Here is a 19,106-nt window from a genome sequence, read left to right as displayed (position 1 = left end):
TGTTTTTGTCATTTGCCTTATACAAAACCTCTCTTACCTGAAGTAGTGGTAACAATATCCACTTTATTTTTGTAAGAATTTTTGTACTTCTGAGGCACTATCCTTACTTCTGTTGTTCTTCTGCACAATAAATGCTCGAAAAATTACGTTATATCTTTGCTTTTGTTGTTGTTGTTGTTTTTTAAATCAGTTGAGCTTTCCTAAGGGACTCCATTATAAGTTTTACACCGTAACATTTATACCGTGATATATACTGTTACCGTGAAGGGATTCAGTTTATACCGTGATATGAATTTTGGGTCATACTGCCCAGCCCTAACATACTCCATTACAAACATGCACTCTCAACAGGCAAAACTTCTTATTATACAAAAATCATCAATACAGGCGACAGAAATACCAAAACCATCTTCTCCACAGTGAAACGTTTGGCTCAACCCTCCAGAAACCAGCATGTACAATAACCTCTCCAATGAACATTGCTCCACTTTTCTGCAGTTCTTCAACTCCAAAATCACCACAATTCATGAGCAACTGAATTATAACATAATTTTGATTGCAAATATGTATGTGACACATTCAAAAAGGAAGACATAAGGATAGAGGCAATGATGACACTGTGGTGAGCAAAGTGTGATTTGTCATGACTCTGCTTGTACTCTAGTCCCTCCTATAAAGGCCTCATGCACAACCCTCGCTTGACTTCAGTGGGCAACATCTGTCTTTGGACATGTGTGCCACAACAGGAGCATTGGTGTGGTTTCTTATTTTCTTTTTGACAAAGGCATTTAATACTGTAAGACAATCTCAGTAACTGTTGTATCTGCTTAGAAAAGTGATGGCTGATAATAATTCAAAGGTTGGTGGTGAGGTGTCGTCGCAGCAGGTCAATGAACAGGTCATTATTGTCCAGGTTCTGGTGATGATCTTTCTTTGCATCAACTCTTTGCTCATCATAACGTTTTTCCAAAAAGAGTGCTTCTACAAAACTGCACGCTACATCTTATTTGCTGTTACACTCATGTCTGATAGCTTCATATTATTCATGTCTAATGTCCTGCTCATCTTAGATTTCTTTCGATGTACAATGAATGTGTGGTTATGTATCATTATCTGTGCTGGGATAATTCCGTATGTGACAGTCACACCAGTTACTTTGACAGCAATGACCCTGGAGCGCTACGTGGCCATTTGCATGCCCCTACGTCATGCAGAGCTGTGCTCCACACGCAGTGTTATGTATTGCATCCTCATCATTCATGGCCTCAGCTATGTGCCCTACATTGTTATTCTCTCCACCTTCTTTGCATCAGCCTCTTTTAGTTTGTACAAACAATACAAGATATGTTCTGTGGAGATGTTTATTTTGTATAGATGGCAGGGTCACCTTAGGTCAGCTATACATCAGTTTTATTTTTTGATCATGTGCATCATCATTGTTTTCGCTTATGTTAAAATAACGAAAGTGGCCAAAGGTGCATCAGGAGAGAACAAAAAGTCAATGTGGAAAGGGCTCAAAACAGTAATTCTTCATGCTTTCCAGCTGCTGCTCTGTCTCATTTATCTGTGGTGCCCCTTCATTGAAAACGCTATATTTCACTTTGATGTGGGGGTATTTAAACATGTCAGGTACTATAACTACATATTGTTTAATCTTGCTCCAAGATGTCTGAGTCCTCTTATTTATGGTCTCAGGGACGAAATTTTTTTTCAAGCATTGAAAACTATGCTTTCTTTGGCTTGTATGAAATAAATTTCAACTAGGTAGAGTGGATTAATAATTTTCCAAAGGAAAAATGCATAGTACATTATTAAGGAATTAACAGTTCACTTATATGTAAGCATTTTAAGAATGTTTTGTTTGTAACTAGTTTACTGGTATAAAGATGACTGTGACTGAATTGCGACAATTCAATCTCAAAACTGCTTTTGTATTCTTGCACCACTGTTTATTTGAGGTGACTGCATTTTCAGAATTGTTTTGCTCTTCATGTGAAAATACAGTTTGATTACAAACCCTTGTGTGATTCAAACCTAATATCAAATATGACACACTTGTTAAAATGGGGTCTGTATTAACAATAAACAGCTGCTACTCTTTATATTTGTTATCTATGCTGTTGTTATTAGAGTTGATGAAATCTGTGAGCATTTTACATACTTCACGTACAACAACTGAAATGTGTTTTTTCAAACAAAGGGAATGCTCAAGTCAAATGTCTTTAGTGTACGACAGATGCTGATCCAAAAACTTCAAAATGTGCACATGAAATCATCAGCACTCACTGATAAGATTTAACACTTTCATTGTGGTACAGCAGCAGAAAAATGGACACATTTCAGTCCTCAGCTTTCTTCAGCGTTAGTGTGTTATTTATGGGAACACCCTTAATAAGAACAATTAAAGACATTTCCAGTGATTAACATACAGCAGCCACTGATCATATTAACAATAACATCAACATACAGGCACTGACCCTATAAACAGTAAGAGGAGCATACAAGTATCAGAGAAAATATCATATTATGTGCTTGCAATAATCAGAGAAGTGACTACATGGCTATACCACCTAACACTGAAAATTCAGATGTATATGTGTCATCTCATATTGTCAAACATGCATATAAATATATACATCCATCAAAACAGTATGATCACTTGTCACATATTAGAGCAACAGCAAGCATTCTTGAATACTAAAATCACATCCCATTATTGCAACAGCCAAATTAATGACCAATAAACTTACATATTAGCAATAAGAAAAATGTGTGTATCGATGTGAACTCATCATGTGTCAGCTTCCACAGAGAATACTGATACATCGGGGCTACAAAAATTAAATGTCACTCTGGATTAAGCTTGGGCAGTATAAAGGTATTATGGTTTAACAGGGTATTAAGAAATCCTGACGGTATCATCATGAATACAGACGCTCCTTGCTCAATTAAACGGAAGGGAAGATGCTGAATTGTAGTGTGCAGCTTACGTTGTCAGGTGTCAGTCTCTGCACGGCAACACAGTTGAGCAGACAAACAGTTTTCATACAATGAAAACACAAAGCGGCTTGAGGATAGAAGCTACAGGGCTAACTAGTTAAAAAGAAGAAAACTGCTTCTGCTCCTGTAGATTTTTTTTATTTCCTTGGCAGGTTAATGGTATGTAAAAAGAATCCCTCTCTCAACCCCTCCTCTACCTTGGAGGATTGGTGTGTCTTCCTCAAGCTTTGGTCCTCTACCAGAGGCCTGGGAGTTTGTATCTTAGCTGTTCCTTGGATTGCACTCTTTTGGACAGCTACCTCTGAAGGTGTACTTGGAATCTGTTGGAGCCACTCTCCTAGTTTGTGGGTCACAGCCTCCAGGGCTCCGATCACTACTGGAACCACTGTTGCCTTCACTCCCCACATCTTCTCCAGCTTCTCATGTTCCTTCTTCCTGATGTTGCTGTTGCTTGGGATTGTGACATCTATCACCACTGCCTTCTTTCTGTTGTTTGTCAATCAACATGTTGTTTGGTTGGTTAGCCATCACCAGTTTCTCAGTCTGGATCTGGAGGTCTTACAGGATCTTGGCTCTGTCATTCTCAACCACCTTAGGAGGCGTCTTCCATTCTGACCAAGGGACCTCCAGCCCATACACAGTGCAGCTGTTCCTGTACACTATGCCAACCACTTGGTTATGGTGTCCCATGTATGCTGTTCCGGCTTGCATCTTACACCCTGCTATTATGTGCTGGACCGTCTCAGGAGCATCTTTGCACAGCCTGCACCTAGTGTCCTGTCTGGTATGATAGACCCCTGCCTCTATTAATCTTGTACTAAGTGCCTGCTCTTGTGTTGCCATGATTAGTGCTTCTGTGCTGTCTTTCAAGCCAGCCTTTTCCAGCCACTGGTAGGATTTCTTGATATCAGCCACTTCTATTTGACGGTGTTACATGCCGTGTAGGGGCTTGTCTCTCCATGATGGTTCATCCTCCTTCTCTGCATTATTGGGTTTCTGCTGCCTGAGGTATTCACTTAGCATCTCGTCTTCGGGGCCATCTTAGATAGTGGCTCAGATGCTCACCAATCCCCAGCCTCCCTCACTCCGCTTAGTGTACAATCTCAGGGTGCTGGACTTGGGATGAAACCCTCCATGCATTGTGAGAAGCTTCCTTGTCTTGATATCAGCAGCCTCCATCTCTTTCTTTGGCCAGTTTATTATGCCAGTACGGCAGGGCGTATGTGTTGATGGCACAGACCTTGTTCTTCCCATTCAGCCGACTTTTCAGGACCTGCCTTACTCTGTATAGGTATTTGGCTGTGGCTGACTTCCTTGAGGCCTCCTCATGATTCTCATTTGCCTGTGGCATCCCAAGGTGTTTGTAGCTGTCCTAGATATCTGTTATGCTGCCTTCTGGTAGTTCAACCCCCTCAGTTCTGATCATATTTCCTCTCTTTGATACCTTCCGACCACATTTCTCTAGCCCAAATGACATTCCGATGTCACTGCTGTAGATCCTGGTGACTTGGATCAGTGAGTCGATGTCCCGCTCATTCCTGACGTACAGTTTGATGTTGTCCATGTAGAGGAGGTGGCTGATGGTTGCTCCACTTCAGAACCGGTATCTGTAGACACTCTTTGAGATGATCTGACTGAGGGGATTCAGGTCTATGCAGAACAGCAGGGGGGACAATGCGTCACCTTGGTATATACCGCACTTGATGGTAACTTGTGCAATTGGCTTTGAGTAGGCCTCCAGAGTTGTTTTCCACAGTCCCATTTAGTTCTTGATGAAGGCTCTTAGTGTCCTGTTGATGTTGTACATTTCCAGGCATTCCAGCATCCATGTGTGAGGCATTGAATCATATGCTTTCTTGTAGTCAATCCAGGCCATACACAAGTTAGTTTGTCTGGTCTTGCAATCTTGGGTGACTGCTCTATCAACCAGTAGCTGGTGCTTGGCTCCCCTGGCGTTGCTACCAATCCCTTTCTGGGCCCTGCTCATGTAGTGGGCCATGTGCCCGAGTCTGCGGCAGAACAGATCTAATCGGGGGGCATAGAGTAACCAGCGGGGGCACAAACTGCCGTTCAAGAACTCAATATATGATGTAAATGCTTTTCAATATGAGTTTGCCATCAACCAACACAGCAAACCTGCACCAATTACACAACATTCTGCAAAGTCTCTTTTTAAATAGGTGTATTGTGCACCCCAAACTGCAAAAAAACGTCAATGTGCAGGCCATGTCTCTCCCTCTCCCCCTCCCCCCCTCCATCGCCCTCTCTCATACAACACACGCACACATCAAATGTGAATAGTGAATCTCCAAATTTAATTTGACGAATTTAGTCAGACCCAAACCCACACACTCCACATTTTGCATAACAATGAAAGCCAAGACTGGCGCCATGAAGTGAATTAAACGCATGTCTTATCTTTAGAAGAGTTGCAAGCGGCGACTGTTGTTGCCGAACCTCCTGAGAACAGTGTCCTTCCACTCAGTTGTACACTTTCTGGTTAAGTCCCTTTCAAACGCCAGGTGAACCGCGGGGCCTTTTTTGTGGAGCATTACGCGTCTGTGGTCTGAAGATATGTTTCTCAGGGTGGAGAATGAGTTCTCACACATGGCTGTGGAGGCTCCAAATGTTAAAGCATGTTTGAATGCAGTCAATACACTCGGCATTGCAGAGAGATGCGTGTGGTACTTGGGGATGATGTGCTGTACAGTCCAATCCCCCATCAATTGGCTGTGATTGTTTTTGTGAGCTGAAAAACTGTTTAGCAACCTCGTACGCCGTCTCAACAATAGATGATTGTGACAAATCCATAATGTGCTTTTTTAACATTTTTTATGTCATTTACCAAAGATGATTTCACGTTCAATACGATACATTCAAGTAATCAATAAAGTTTGTCACAAAGGCTTGGCCTGCTTGTGAGTGAGTGGAGGGGGGGCACAGTAACTAATCTGGGGGGGGCATGGCCCGCATGTGCCCACTTGTCTTAGCTGCAATGATACCTGACGGGAGCTTCCATGTTGTACAGAGGCAGGTAATTGGCCAGAAGTTGCATGGAATCACACCCTTCTAAGGGTCCTTCATGATGAGGATCATCCGCCCTTGGGTTTGCCACTCAGGGTGGGTCCCATCCATCCAGCTCTTCATATGTGACACGCTTTCGCAGATGTCTGCCATTGTGATTGTTACTGGCTCTTGTTCTGGGAGATTGCTATGGTCTGTTCTTAGATCCACTAGCCACTGAGCATTGTTGTTGTGTGATGACTCCTTCTTCCATATGACCTTCCAGTACTGTTCAGTCTCAGCCCTGGTCTACCTTCATGTTATTATCTTGCCACTGGGAGTGCACTTTAGATGGTTCAGTGGAGAACATCCTATTTATGTATTTGTGTGTGCGTATACACATACACACGCACACATACACATATATGTATGTATGTGTGTGCATGTATTTATAGACATATATATACACATATATATAAAGCACATAAGCATGGATAAAAGCAGATCAATGGCATGTTCATGGAAAACACATAAGCACAAATAGCAAGACAGTGACATAACCATGAATCCATAACACATTAAGGAGAACATACTATACAAGAGCACATAAGCCCTTACATACAGTAAGAAAAATGAGGACATAACCACTAATTCAGATCATGATAACTTGTTTGAGTGCCCAGTATCCACCCTTTTATTGATGTGGAGAACAAGTTAAGAGATGTGGTGTTCTTGAATTCTATGGGTACAGTGTTCCAGGTGTGTGCTGCTCGATAGGAAAAGGCTAACTGCCCAAATGTACTCTTTCAGTTTGGTATTTTACAATCCCCCTTGGAGGTAGATCTGTTAGATGAGTTTTGAATTTGTTTAATGAAGTCATTGAGCGAGGGGGGTGCCAGGCCATGACAAGTTTTATATACAAGGAACATATTGGCAAATTTGATCATATTTTCCCCCAGAAAATTATATTTTGTTTGCGCTGAACAGAGGAAAAGGTGAGCAGCGAGAGCAGGACACTGTCTGTAAATAGTGGATCCAATGGGCCTCTCTTTGGAGAAGTTTCCTCTCCCTATTCCCTCCCCTGGGTGGCACAGTGGTGCAGTAGTTAGCACTGCCACCTCACAGCAAGAAGGTCCTGAGTTCCTCCTCCGGCTTGCTGGGGCAGGGCCTTTCTGTGCGGAGTTTGCATGTTCTACCCGTGTCTGCGTGGGTTCTGTCCAGGTTCTCCGGCTTCCTCCCACAGTCCAAAGACATGCATGCTAGGTTAATTGGTGATTCTAAATTGAATGTGAATGTGAGTGGTTGTGTGTCTATGTGTCAGCCCTGCGATGAACTGGCGACTTGTCCAGGGTGTACCCCACTTCTCGACCAATGTCAGCTGGGATAGACTCCAGCAGCCTGCGACCCTTACGGAATAAGCGGTTACAGAAAATGGATGAATGAATCCCCTCCCCTCAACAGTGCCTAACAGCCTCAATAGCCTTGAACAGTACTCTACAGACTCCATGGCCAGCAGAATTAAAGTGCCTTGGGTTGCCTAGTGTTGGGTATTATTTGGATTTTAACGGTTCTTGATTACAATTTTCTGTGGGGCTGGGACAAAGTAGGTCACATGATTATTTCATTTTAATTAGAAACCACTTTGATAATTGTCAGTTGTCATGCAAAAACATTTAATGTTTCACAAACATAAAGATGTTATGCTTCTCTATGACCACTCAGGAAGCTGGTAACATAGACAGAGGATGGCGGCAAAGGCAGGACCACTCTGCAGGCCAGTGGCTAAGACAGAGCCACTATAAGGGTTGGTAGTAAAATGGGACCCCTCTGTAGGCTGGCAGCAAAGGCAGAACTTTTTTGGAGGCTGGAATCAAAGGCAGAACCCTGCTGGAGGTTTGTGATGGAGCACAGAAACATCAGCTGGATATACTTACAAGTCAGGGCAAGCTGCTGGATAGATAAACTTCTGGTGCTGTATTTCCATGACTACTTTTATCATGCCAAGCTGAACCAAGTTGTGCCTGAAATGGACCTACTCTGGAGTGGGGCCAAATAGAGCCCAACGATCCCCCAGTTGTGTTATGGTGATACCACTCCAGAGATGGTCCATCTTGTGTGCAACTCAGCACAGCTTGGCACATTAATTAATACTTGGTAATGAAAATGCAATTCATGGTTGGACTGGCATGGCGAAAAGTGTCCATGGAAAAGCTCTACATGAATAGGCCAACTAGGCAAATGTTAACAGTTTTTTAGCTAGCCAGCAAACAATGTAATGTTTTGACAAGATGGACAAATGAACCCAAGATGGTGACAATTCAGTTGAATAAGAACTGCTCACGTGACAAGCTGGGCCTGCCTGCAAGTCCCTGCTTAGCCCACAGACATTACATGATGATAATGTTTCTCTAGCAAAGTTTACAACAAGGCAAGACTGAGACATGAAACCTCTATAGGTTTTCTTAATACATCTGTAAGTGCCACAGAGCTCTGCTCTGCTTGGAGAGGAGAATTGCAGACTTGTTTTCAAAAGTTGAAGTTCACTGTTTGAGCAACTGATAATGGCACAGTCCAGAAAAATGTCCATCCATCTGTTAAGACTACTGACAAAATAGCTTAAAGTCCTTTACAAACATTGTAGTATTATACAAAGATTTAAAAGTCAGGTCCCACTACAGCAGTGGCTTGTTTACATCTGTTTACAATCCACATTAGTTTACAGACTGATACTGAAGAAGACATAAAGATAGAGGCAATGATGACACTGTGGTGAGAAAAGTGTGATTTGTCATGACTCTGCTTGTACTCTAGTCCCTCCTATAAAGGCCTCATGCACAACCCTCGCTTGACTTCAGTGGGCAACATCTGTCTTTGGACATGTGTGCCACAACAGGAGCATTGGTGTGGTTTCTTATTTTCTTTTTGACAAAGGCATTTAATACTGTAAGACTATCTCAGTAACTGTTGTATCTGCTTAGAAAAGTGATGGCTGATAATAATTCAAAGGTTGGTGGTGAGGTCTCGTTGCAGCAGGTCAATGAACGGGTCATTATTGTCCAGGTTCTGGTGATGATCTTTCTTTGCATCAACTTTTTGCTCATCATAACGTTTTTCCAAAAAGAGTGCTTCTACAAAACTGCACGCTACATCTTATTTGCTGTTACACTCATGTCTGATAGCTTCATGTTATTCATGTCTAATGTGCTGCTCATCTTGGTCTTTTTTGGATGTACAATGAATGTGTGGTTATGTATCATTATCTGTGTTGGGATGCTTCCGTATGTGACAGTCACACCAGTTACTTTGACAGCAATGACCCTGGAGCGCTACGTGGCCATTTGCATGCCCCTACGTCATGCAGAGCTGTGCTCCACACGCAGTGTTATGTATTGCATCCTCATCATTCACGGCCTCAGCTATGTGCCCTACATTGTTATTCTCTCCACCTTCTTTGCATCAGCCTCTTTTAGTTTGTACAAACAATACAAGATATGTTCTGTGGAGATGTTTATTTTGTACAGATGGCAGGGTCACCTTAGGTCAGCTATACATCAGTTTTATTTTTTGATCATGTGCATCATCATTGTTTTTGCTTATGTTAAAATAATGAAAGTGGCCAAAGGTGCATCAGGAGAGAACAAAAAGTCAATGTGGAAAGGGCTCAGAACAGTAATTCTTCATGCTTTCCAGCTGCTGCTCTGTCTCCTCCAGTTCTGGTGCCCCTTCATTGAATCTTTATTTCAGTTTGATACAAGGTTATTTTATGATGTCAAGTACTCTAACTACATATTGTTTAGTCTTAGTCCAAGATGTCTGAGTCCTCTTATTTATGGCCTCAGGGATGAAAAGTTTTTTCAGGCACTTAAAAAGTATGCTTTCATTGTCTTTTATAAAAGAAATATTTGACATGGATTCACCAACAGAAAAATTGAACACTGCATTAATTAGAAAAAAAAATCATATGAAAATGTGTGTGATTCAGTTTTTTTTTTCTAACAATTTTATTGTTAGAAGCATGACTGTGACTGCATTGCTTTTTAAGCGACAATTCAAGCTCATCACTGTTTTTGCACTCTTGCATCATTGTTCATTTGAGGTGACTATATTTTCAGATCTGTTTTGCCTTTTATGCTATAGCATATTGTTTATAAACCCATATAACATCTGAACTTCGCAACAAATATGACACACTTGTTAAATTTGGTGCCGTATCAACAATAACTGCTATGGTTCATATTTGTTGTTCATATCAATGCTGTTGATAAAGGTGTAAAGATTTATGAACACTTTACAAAGTTTGCAGAAAATGCAAAACACAGGCTACACAGACAGCAATGAACAACACCAGCTGTTACATTTAAAACGGCCTACAGCACTTATAGGAGATAAAACTGCTGTTTTAATATATGCTGTTATAACTAACAGTCGCACATGGCATAATCATGTTCATCATGTCAAAAGTGTTATAAATGTGCCATATATTATCCTACTTTAAAAGAACGAATCCTTTCCAGGATTTTCACCTTTTAGTGGTGGAGGGATTTCACTGCCTCTCCAGGCACCAGGTCTGTAAAGGGAGCTTGCATATGAAAGCTTGGTGGCCTAAAAAGTCCAATTATATCACAGACATGCCGTCCCTTAATTCTAAAAATGCGCAATATTCAAACACTCAAATATACAAGTGTACCTGTATGTGATAATAGATTTTTATTACAAATATTACACTTCAATCCACTCTAACAGTGTTTTCCAAATCATTTTATCCCATAAAAATGAAACTACATTACGACAAATAAATATTAGACAGCTTCCTCATCCACTAAATAGTTCTTCTCTACTTAAATAATTTCCACACAGATATTTACATATATACATCACTCATTCAATGTCTAAAATAAATATACAATGTAAGGCCAGACTCACAGTGCAATGGATAATTCCAGGGTATTCTATAAGTTATAAAGTCTGAAAGGTAATGTATACCTCAGGTCTCCATTAAAAAATAGCTTTGTATCCATGTCATAACAGTTGTCAATCAAATACCTGAGTGGAATTAGGCCAAAAAAGCATCTCCTATTCACAAAGTTTCCAAACTTTGTGTGGTTATCACTGCAACACTACAGAACTTCATTATAATCCTGTTATATCACACAGTTTCCCTTTATCAAAAATTGCAGCTTCTGCAATTTGGATATTGCAAGTATTGCGATTAACTATGAAGCCAAACTTCAAACACTTCTTGGTAAAGTGGTCAGTAGTAACTACTAAGTTATATCTCACTATTTGTGGATTACTTGATACGGCAATAATCAAAGACCATCAACAGATATATTTGTTGAAATACACAAGTCATTTTATTTGTTTTTCCGTTATGTGAAAGCAGTTTCTTAAAAAATGTCTGTGTAACAATAAAATATACAGAAAACAATGTTATGATCTGATGTTGGATACACAAGATTCTACTTTCATTTTTTCCAAAAGTTTCAGACATTAACTAATCAAACACATTGTCTTAAATAATGATTTAAGCAATAGTAAAGAATAAGAAATATTCAGTAATTAATTTAATTCCCTTTTCAAACTTTGATTGCAAATATGTATGTGACAGATTCAAAAAGGAAGACATAAGCAGGAAATTAAAGGTAGAAACTTTCAAAGGTGAAAGCATGCACTTTCTTTCATCTCCACTTGTCTTAGTCTTTTCGTAGATAAGCTTCATGCAGCTCAGTCTCCCCACTGTTTTCTTGAAAGGAGGCATATTCTGCCATCCTTTGGATCTCTTCCACTTTAGTCTCTAAAGTTCAAGAACCAAGTTCTTATTGGCATCCGCTGACAGTTTCCGTGCCTCCTCCACCTGCAACTGGGGCACCTCAATGTTTGTCCTCACTGTGATGGACGCCTTTTCGATTCCTGGAAACACAGATGCAAACACATCAGCTCATCATCAAGCCTCTGCAGAAGCCTGACAACAACCTGATTGCCCTCCATCATCAGCTCCTCTTTGTCCACTGGTACAGTTCCTCCCTCTCTGAAAGCTGCCTTAATCAAACCAACACTGAAAAAACCTGGACTTGACTCTACAGATCAGAACAAATACCGGCCCATATCTGATCTTCCATTCATCTCCAAAATCATTGAGAAAGTAGTTGCACTTCAACTTCAAAGCTTCCTTGAAAACAATAACCTCTTTGAACAGTTCCAATCAGGCTTCCGCACTAAACACAGCACAGAAACTGCCCTGGTCAAGATCACCAACGACCTCCTCCTGGCAGCTGATTCCGGTCAGCTCTCTCTCCTCATCCTCCTAGACCTCACTGCTGCCTTTGATACCATATCCCATCAACTCCTCATGGACTGTCTTGCCAGTATTGGAATCAAGGGCACTATGTTCAAATGGTTTACATCCTACCTCTCTGACAGATCCCAATTTGTATAAATTCAGAACTATAAAACAGAAAGCACCACAGTCCATCACGGAGTTCCACAAGGTTCAGTATTGGGGCCCCTCCTGTTCATCATCTACCTCCTCCCTCTTGGCAATATCTTCCGGCATTATGGTATTCATTTTCATTCCTACGCTGATGACACACAGCTCTACGTAGCCACTAACCCCACCTTTATTCTCCCCCCTAGTACTCTCATTGCCTGCTTCAAGGACCTCCAGACATGGATGACAATCAACTACTTAAAATTCAATAGTAAGAAAACTGAGCTGCTCCTCATTGGTTCCAAATCCACACTCTCAAACATAAACATCCACTCACTTTCCATAGCTGGTGCCCCCATACCCATCTCCACACAAGTCAGGAGTCTTGGTGTTATCATGGACAGTACCCTCTCCTCCTCCAGCCATATAAACAATGTATCACGGAGGGCAGGGCAGAGCCGGAGCAGGGACCGAAGATGAAGGCGGGACCCCGCAGGCGGAAGTGCCGACAACTCCAACGGCAACCCTGCAGGAACTGGAGGGAAATGGCTGTGGTGGCCCAGCCAGAGCAGGAGCCAGAGGCGATGGCTGGGGCGAAGACTGTGTCGGCCCCACCAGAACAGGAACTGGTGATGGCTGTGGCAGCCCAGCCGGAGCAGGAGCAGGAGCTGGCGATGGCTGCAGTGGTGGCAGCAGCCCAGCCGGAGCAGGAACTGGCAGTGGCTGCTGCGGCAGCGGCCCAGCCAGAGCAGGAACTGGCGATGGCTGCTGCGGCCGCGCATCAGCCGGAGCAGGAACTGGAGGAGATGGCTGCGGCCCAGCTGGAGCAGGAACTGGAGGCGATGGCTGTGGCCCAGCCAGATCAGGAACTGGAGGCGATGGATGGCGATTTTCTGTCATACCGACAGAAAAAAGGCAGGGGAGAACATGGTGCAACCAGCTGGGGTAGTGGGCATCAAGGCCACTGTGGCTGCAGAGCGAGCAACACAGAAGGTCACACTGATAATGTGTACGCCAGCGGCCAGCTCTGTGACAAATCTGCCTAGCTCATGTTTTCATTTGCTCTGGTAGATACATCCCTTCAGTTCAGACAGAATTCCACCAGCCTTGGATCTGGTCGGGCCAATAACACCTGTTTTAATATGGGGTGGGCTTTGTACAATAACTGATAAAGCGTCACTGGTCCGGATACCAAAAGTCACAATCAGGACGTTTCACTGTTCTGATTTGTTGTAGGTCAATCAAATGGGGTCCAGTTAGCAAGTCCATCAGTCTAGATGTAGAGTAGGTAGAGTAGGTAAATGAATAGTGTATTTTTTTGGATTTTGGTGTTATTAATGGATGGCAGTGGTGGACAGTAACGAAGTACATTTGCTTGAGTACTGTACTTAAGTACATTTTTTGAGTATCTGTACATTACTTGAGTATTTGTTTTTTTGGAAACTTCTGACTTTCACTCCACTACATTTCAAAGACAAATATTGTACTTTTGACTCCACTACATTTCTAGGAAGGTTGTTGTTACTTTTTGACTGAGCACATCGTTAAAGTCAGCTGTTGCTGTTTTTTCTTTTCTGAAATGCAATTGGTCACATGCTGTGTTCCTCACAGAAAGAAACCAATCCCAGTAGCTCCTCTCAAATGGGACTGATGTAAAAGCAGAAATACGTCCAGGCGCACTAACAAGCACAAGCAAGCTCTCCCTCTTCATTCAAACAAAAAGCAGTAATGGTGACGGCAGGAGAAAGACAAAATTAAATCTCAAGATGTTATTATAATTGTTAATTATTCCAGGTAGCTTTTAAAGTTGGATTGTTTTTATTGGGGTGAAAAATACCACATAATTCATGTATATACTGCCCCTGAAGACAGAAAGAAATCTCAGTTATTTAACAGATTTGGAGAACTCCTTACAGTAAGCTTCAATCTGCTTTTATGCAGTGAGTTTAATACAGTTATATCAGAAAATGACAACAGCTGTCCTTTTTGTTTTTGACTGCATTTCTATGCTGAAGTTTTTATAGGTGTTTCTATAGGCTTTGTGTAGCAGAGTGGTTCTACAAGCAAGTCAGTGCATCATTAGACGGTTTCAGAGAGTTACAAGCTTCTGTAAATGCATCATGAAAACAATACAGCATGTACTGATATTAGAAAATGTAGTTTGTAATTTGTACTTTTGAATACTTAAGTATTTTTAAAACCAAGTACTCTAGTACTTTAACTCAAATAAAATTTTTACTGAGCAACTTTCACTTGTAGTTGAGTAATATTTAACCAGGAGTATCTATACTTTGACTCAAGTACTGGGGTTGAGTACTTTGTCCACCACTGATGGGTGGATTGTCCATGGCAACTTTAGGATTACTAAATAAGGATTCAAACAAGGACCATCAACGCATACACATCAAATTAAATACACAGATTCATTTTTATTTTTTTGCTATTGCATGTGAAAACAAACAATAGTTTTATATAAAAACAGCTTAGTTACAATAAAATTTACATTAAACAATGTTATGATCTGATGTTGCATAAGGCACACTGCCATTCAATATATACTGGAGCTTCAATAATCATTTCCTTGAAGCTACAATCACGGATCAAATAAATAGTCTTAAATAATAATCTATGCAATGACAGAGAATTAGAAATAGCAATTCATTCTCTTGTAAAAATTTTGATTGTAAACGTAAACATCTTTCAGGCTCAAAAATCAGGAAATAAAGCTCAGAACTTTCAAAGGTGAAAGCATGCACTTGTTTTTTTTTAAAGTGTTTTCCAGTATCTCTATTTGTCTTAGTCCTCTCGCAGATAAGCTTCATGCATCTCAGGCTCCTCAACATTTTCTCTGACGGCGGTATATTCTGCCATCCTTTGGATCTCTTCTACTTTAGTCTCCGCCAACTTCTTATCGGCATCTGCGGACAGTTTCCGTGCCGCCTCCACCTGCGACTGGGCCACCTGAATGTTTGTCCTCACTGTGATGGACGCCTGCTCGATTCCTGGAGACACACGGATGCAAACACAAATTTGGTCAAGTTGCTGAGACACTTCAAATATTAGATATGGACCTCAAGACAGACAGCTGTGCTCAGACACTCATTTAACTCACCTGATGTGTTTGCTGCCTCAGCTGCCATTTTACACAAGTTGACAGCATTGATCCAGGCTGTTTCAAAACGTCTGCATTCTTCTAGTCTGTCACTGATCTGTTAGGACAAAGAGAGCAAAATTAATATGAGGAATGTCTTTTATTGTTTTTGCAAAGAGTAGGTATGTTATTAAAGTGTCTCCAAAAGTGCAACACAAACTAACCTGTGCACGCTGGTTTTTGATCACCTCCAGGAGTGAGTCCTCCTCTGCTGGGGTCAGTTTTCCCAATGAAGCTAGATACCGTTTTTGGACAGCAACGCGTGTGTACACAGCCTGTTAGAAAACAGAGGGAGGACAGACAGTCAGGGACAGTACAGGGCCATTTTAAAAGAATAACAGTATAGTACAGAGCAAATGTTTCACACTAGATGAAAACCTACCTTTGAGTAGTCTGAAAGAGCATCTATGAGAGCCAAGGTGGTCTGGGAGAGGAAAGTACTTGAACTGTCTGTAACCACTGAGGCTGCTCTTCTGATCAGGGAGTCGTGAGAGAGGTTTTCCACTTGCTACAAGCAGAGGGGAGAGTCGGGAAAAATCAGTGTTTTACAAAATAGAAAGAGAAGAACAAGAACAAATGTTTTGTAAGGGGATGCAAGATTTGTGCAACTGGTGAAAGCACTATGTTATTCTATGTTAGACCGACTCACCTGTGCAACAGTGGAAGCACAAAGCCGACCGACACTTAAAGTTGCTTTGCTCATGTGTGCAGTATCCGTCCAATCCCCCAACTTCTGGACTCCAGGCTTCCTGTTGCTGAATGCAGCACTCTCAGAACTGCTGTAGAAATATCACAACAGAATATAAGCAACTTGTTACAGACATGACCATTGGTATTCCAGGTCAGTCAAACCTTAAGTTTATATAAACAAGTTAATCTAAGCTCCTGAAAATGAAAAAAAAAAAACTTATATTCAATGTGTAAAAAGATCAGTAAGCTTCTTGTAATTGCCATTTATACACATGGTATAGTTTGATTTTGATTTACATTACCACTACATTACATTTTACAGCTAATGTTTTCTGTAGAGCAAGGCTACATTCTGGTAACCACAAAGCTTAAACAGGCGGCATTTGGGAGCAGAGATTTAAGCATTGTTCATACCTTAGTTGACGGACGCAGACTGGTCCTCTCCTGATCACACTCTGCAGCAGTGAAATGTCTGTCTGGTTTCGCAGAAGTCCTCCAGCAGCACGGCTGGCACACACTGAACACTGACGAACAGCTTGCATTTTGCAGATCAACTGCAGCACTTGAAGAATTTCTTAGATATGTCTGAAAATTAGTTGCTGGTCACAGATATTCTGATTTCAGCAATTCAAACTAATCTGCACTCACTTTAGTCTTTGTAAAAGTAGCAGTGATAATAAATGTAAAAGAAGTAGTAGTAGTAGTCTTTGTAAAATCAGAGAGATGATCTTGTTCACTACTTGCGATCTTTCAGTCTGACTAACTGTCATGTCCTGTGGGTATTTGTAAGGCTCCGGCAGCATTTCGTTGCGTAAAAGGCATTGATCTGTTGACTCTGACGGCGAATGTGCGTATATGGCTTTATCTGAAAAGGCTCACAGATACAGACCTTACGTGCAGGTTTCTCTCTCCCTCTCTTTCTGGCTCTTTTGTGTGTGTGTGTGTGTGTGTGTGTGTGTGTGTGTGTGTGTGTGTGTGTGTGTGAGAGAGAGAGAGAGAGAGAGAAAGAGGACCATTTGTAATTAACCTTTTAGAGAAATGAATATGAATTTCTGAAAATGGACTTTTTTAACTTATTGAGCTAATTGAGCTAATTATTAATGTGTGTTGAAACTTCAACATATGGAATGAGTGGTTTTGGAATATTTGACAAATAACATAAAATGAATGAAAAGGTATCACAAACCAAATGAAACTGGTGTAACAATGTCTAAGCCAAATGTATTTGCTTTATCACTTGGCCATGGAAATGGCTATAGCCATTTTGTGGTATAAAAACTGTGCACGCCACACTGCACAAAATAAAACTCATGGGGTTCCATTTATTTTTCAGTCTAAAAGGTCTGATGGTACAAACCACATGTAGGCAATGCAGTTGAAGATGTTCGGTATACTGTAAACAACGTAGATAGGGAGGTTTTTTATCTAGAAAATGTAAATAAGGTTGTATGTAGGCCGTGTTTGAATAAACTGGCATGTAATTCAGCACAGGCATGTGAACATTAACCTGCGAGGGGAGCAAGCTGCTGATGCTAGCACTGCTAACGTTAGCCACTCTCTGCAAACCAGTGTGACATTGTTTACCCCCAGACTCTGTGATACTGCTTGGTCTGAAAAATAATGCATTTGGTGAGTTGTTGTCATGTTTTGTAGGATAATGTGCACTCTTCATAATGGATGTCGAAAAGTGCCACAGCAACATTTAAAATACAATTTGGTTTCTGAAGAATGTGATTAAGACAGACATTTTTTTCAGATAATCTCTAACCTTATTGATAAATAATAAATTGTGCTCAATTTCTTACTTTTAAATGACCCAAAACAGCCCAAAATGTATTTGGCAAATTGAAATAACATTAAATGTAGTCATCATATTCATAGAGCATTTGTTTGGAGATCCTCTGCTATCTATGACTGCATGCAGTGTGCCAAGTATTGCTATCTTACCTAGTGAGGCAGCTATCTGCACTTCTCACCTGTTCTTGGGCAGTTTGTCTTCAGCAGGAGACTGAGGTCACCAGGCAACAGAGTTAGCCAGTTGAGAACATCCTGCCATTTAGCCCTGTAGAAGACAAGAAGTCTAAACATATTTACTGTTCATCAGATACCTGAACACACACTTTGATGGAGTCAAAAACAAGTAATAATAACAATATTTAACTAACTGCTGTAGCTCCTGTGTATTAAATGTTAAATATAAAGATAAAAAGTACTAAGAATCAACTGGAGACAAAAAAAATATATAGGCAATTCCTTCAAACTAATATACAAGTAGTTTAGTTGTTGATTCACCAGGCCTTCATGTCTTTGGACTATGATAAGCTACCTACTTTTCATTTTCACATTTTGTATATACATTACCATCTTAAAATGTCCAGAATATGGCAAAATATGAAATATAATAATCATGAGCATGTTTTCATTAGTGTATAATCATAGGTTCTCCCTGGGGCTGCAAGTAACAATTATTTTCATTATCAATTAATCTGTCAATTATTTTCTTGATTAATCAATCAGTTGTTTGGTCCATAAAATGTCCAAAAATGTTAAATCACTGTTTCCCAAAGCCCAATGTGACGTCCCCCCAATGTCTTGTTTTGTCCACAACCCATAGATACTCAGTTTACTGTCAGTGAGGAGTACAGAATCCAGAAAACATTCACACGAGAAGCTGAAATCACAGAATTTGGACATTCTTTGTTAAAAAATGACTCAATTGACTCGATTATCAAAATAGTTGGCCAATAATTTAAAAGTCGCAGCTCTAGTTCTCCTACACATTTGGAAGAGGAGGGTGAGGCGAGGTGTTTGCAATGTGTAACCTCACTGCTAGAT

The 19,106-nt window shown here is 40.9% G+C and overlaps 1 protein-coding gene and 2 pseudogenes across 2 annotated transcripts; 2 read left to right on the top strand and 1 right to left on the bottom strand.

Moving 5' to 3' along the window:
• Window positions 1–832: 832 nt before the first annotated feature.
• On the top strand, window positions 833–1,764 carry LOC146329010 (odorant receptor 131-2 pseudogene; annotated as a pseudogene).
• Window positions 1,765–8,982: 7,218 nt separating this feature from the next.
• Window positions 8,983–9,909, top strand: LOC146329009 (odorant receptor 131-2 pseudogene; annotated as a pseudogene).
• A 5,292-nt stretch (window positions 9,910–15,201) lies between these two features.
• Window positions 15,202–17,042, bottom strand: LOC146329008 (diablo IAP-binding mitochondrial protein-like). 2 transcript variants are annotated; one of them, XM_084717986.1, is made up of 6 exons: window positions 16,686–17,042; window positions 16,231–16,357; window positions 15,964–16,089; window positions 15,746–15,856; window positions 15,543–15,639; window positions 15,202–15,432 (listed from the first exon to the last, which is right to left on the bottom strand). In XM_084717986.1, exons 1-6 carry the CDS (start codon window positions 16,811–16,813, stop codon window positions 15,227–15,229), a joined length of 795 nt encoding a protein of 264 aa, XP_084574112.1. In that variant the 5' UTR covers window positions 16,814–17,042; the 3' UTR covers window positions 15,202–15,226. The 2 variants fall into 2 exon arrangements, with proteins under 2 accessions (XP_084574112.1, XP_084574111.1); XM_084717985.1 differs by having other exon boundaries at window positions 16,231–16,360; window positions 16,686–17,041.
• Window positions 17,043–19,106: the final 2,064 nt, after the last annotated feature.

This window comes from Lutjanus erythropterus, chromosome 4, assembly GCF_056507025.1.
Source record: "Lutjanus erythropterus isolate fLutEry1 chromosome 4, fLutEry1.hap2, whole genome shotgun sequence".
NCBI lineage: Eukaryota > Metazoa > Chordata > Actinopteri > Lutjaniformes > Lutjanidae > Lutjanus > Lutjanus erythropterus.
Note: the sequence above shows the minus strand (reverse complement) of the source record. Positions and strands in the feature narration are given on the sequence as shown.

Bases quoted from the DNA above. Each gene is read 5' to 3' on its own strand.
- LOC146329008 (XM_084717985.1), bottom strand. From the start codon at position 16,813: ATGCAAGCTGTTCGTCAGTGTTCAGTGTGTGCCAGCCGTGCTGCTGGA. The intron at 16,361-16,685 runs GTATGAACAATG...ATATTTCTACAG, and splicing joins GTCTGCGTCCGTCAACTAAG to CAGTTCTGAGAGTGCTGCAT. The intron at 15,640-15,745 runs GTTAGTTTGTGT...TTGTCCTAACAG, and splicing joins TCAAAAACCAGCGTGCACAG to ATCAGTGACAGACTAGAAGA.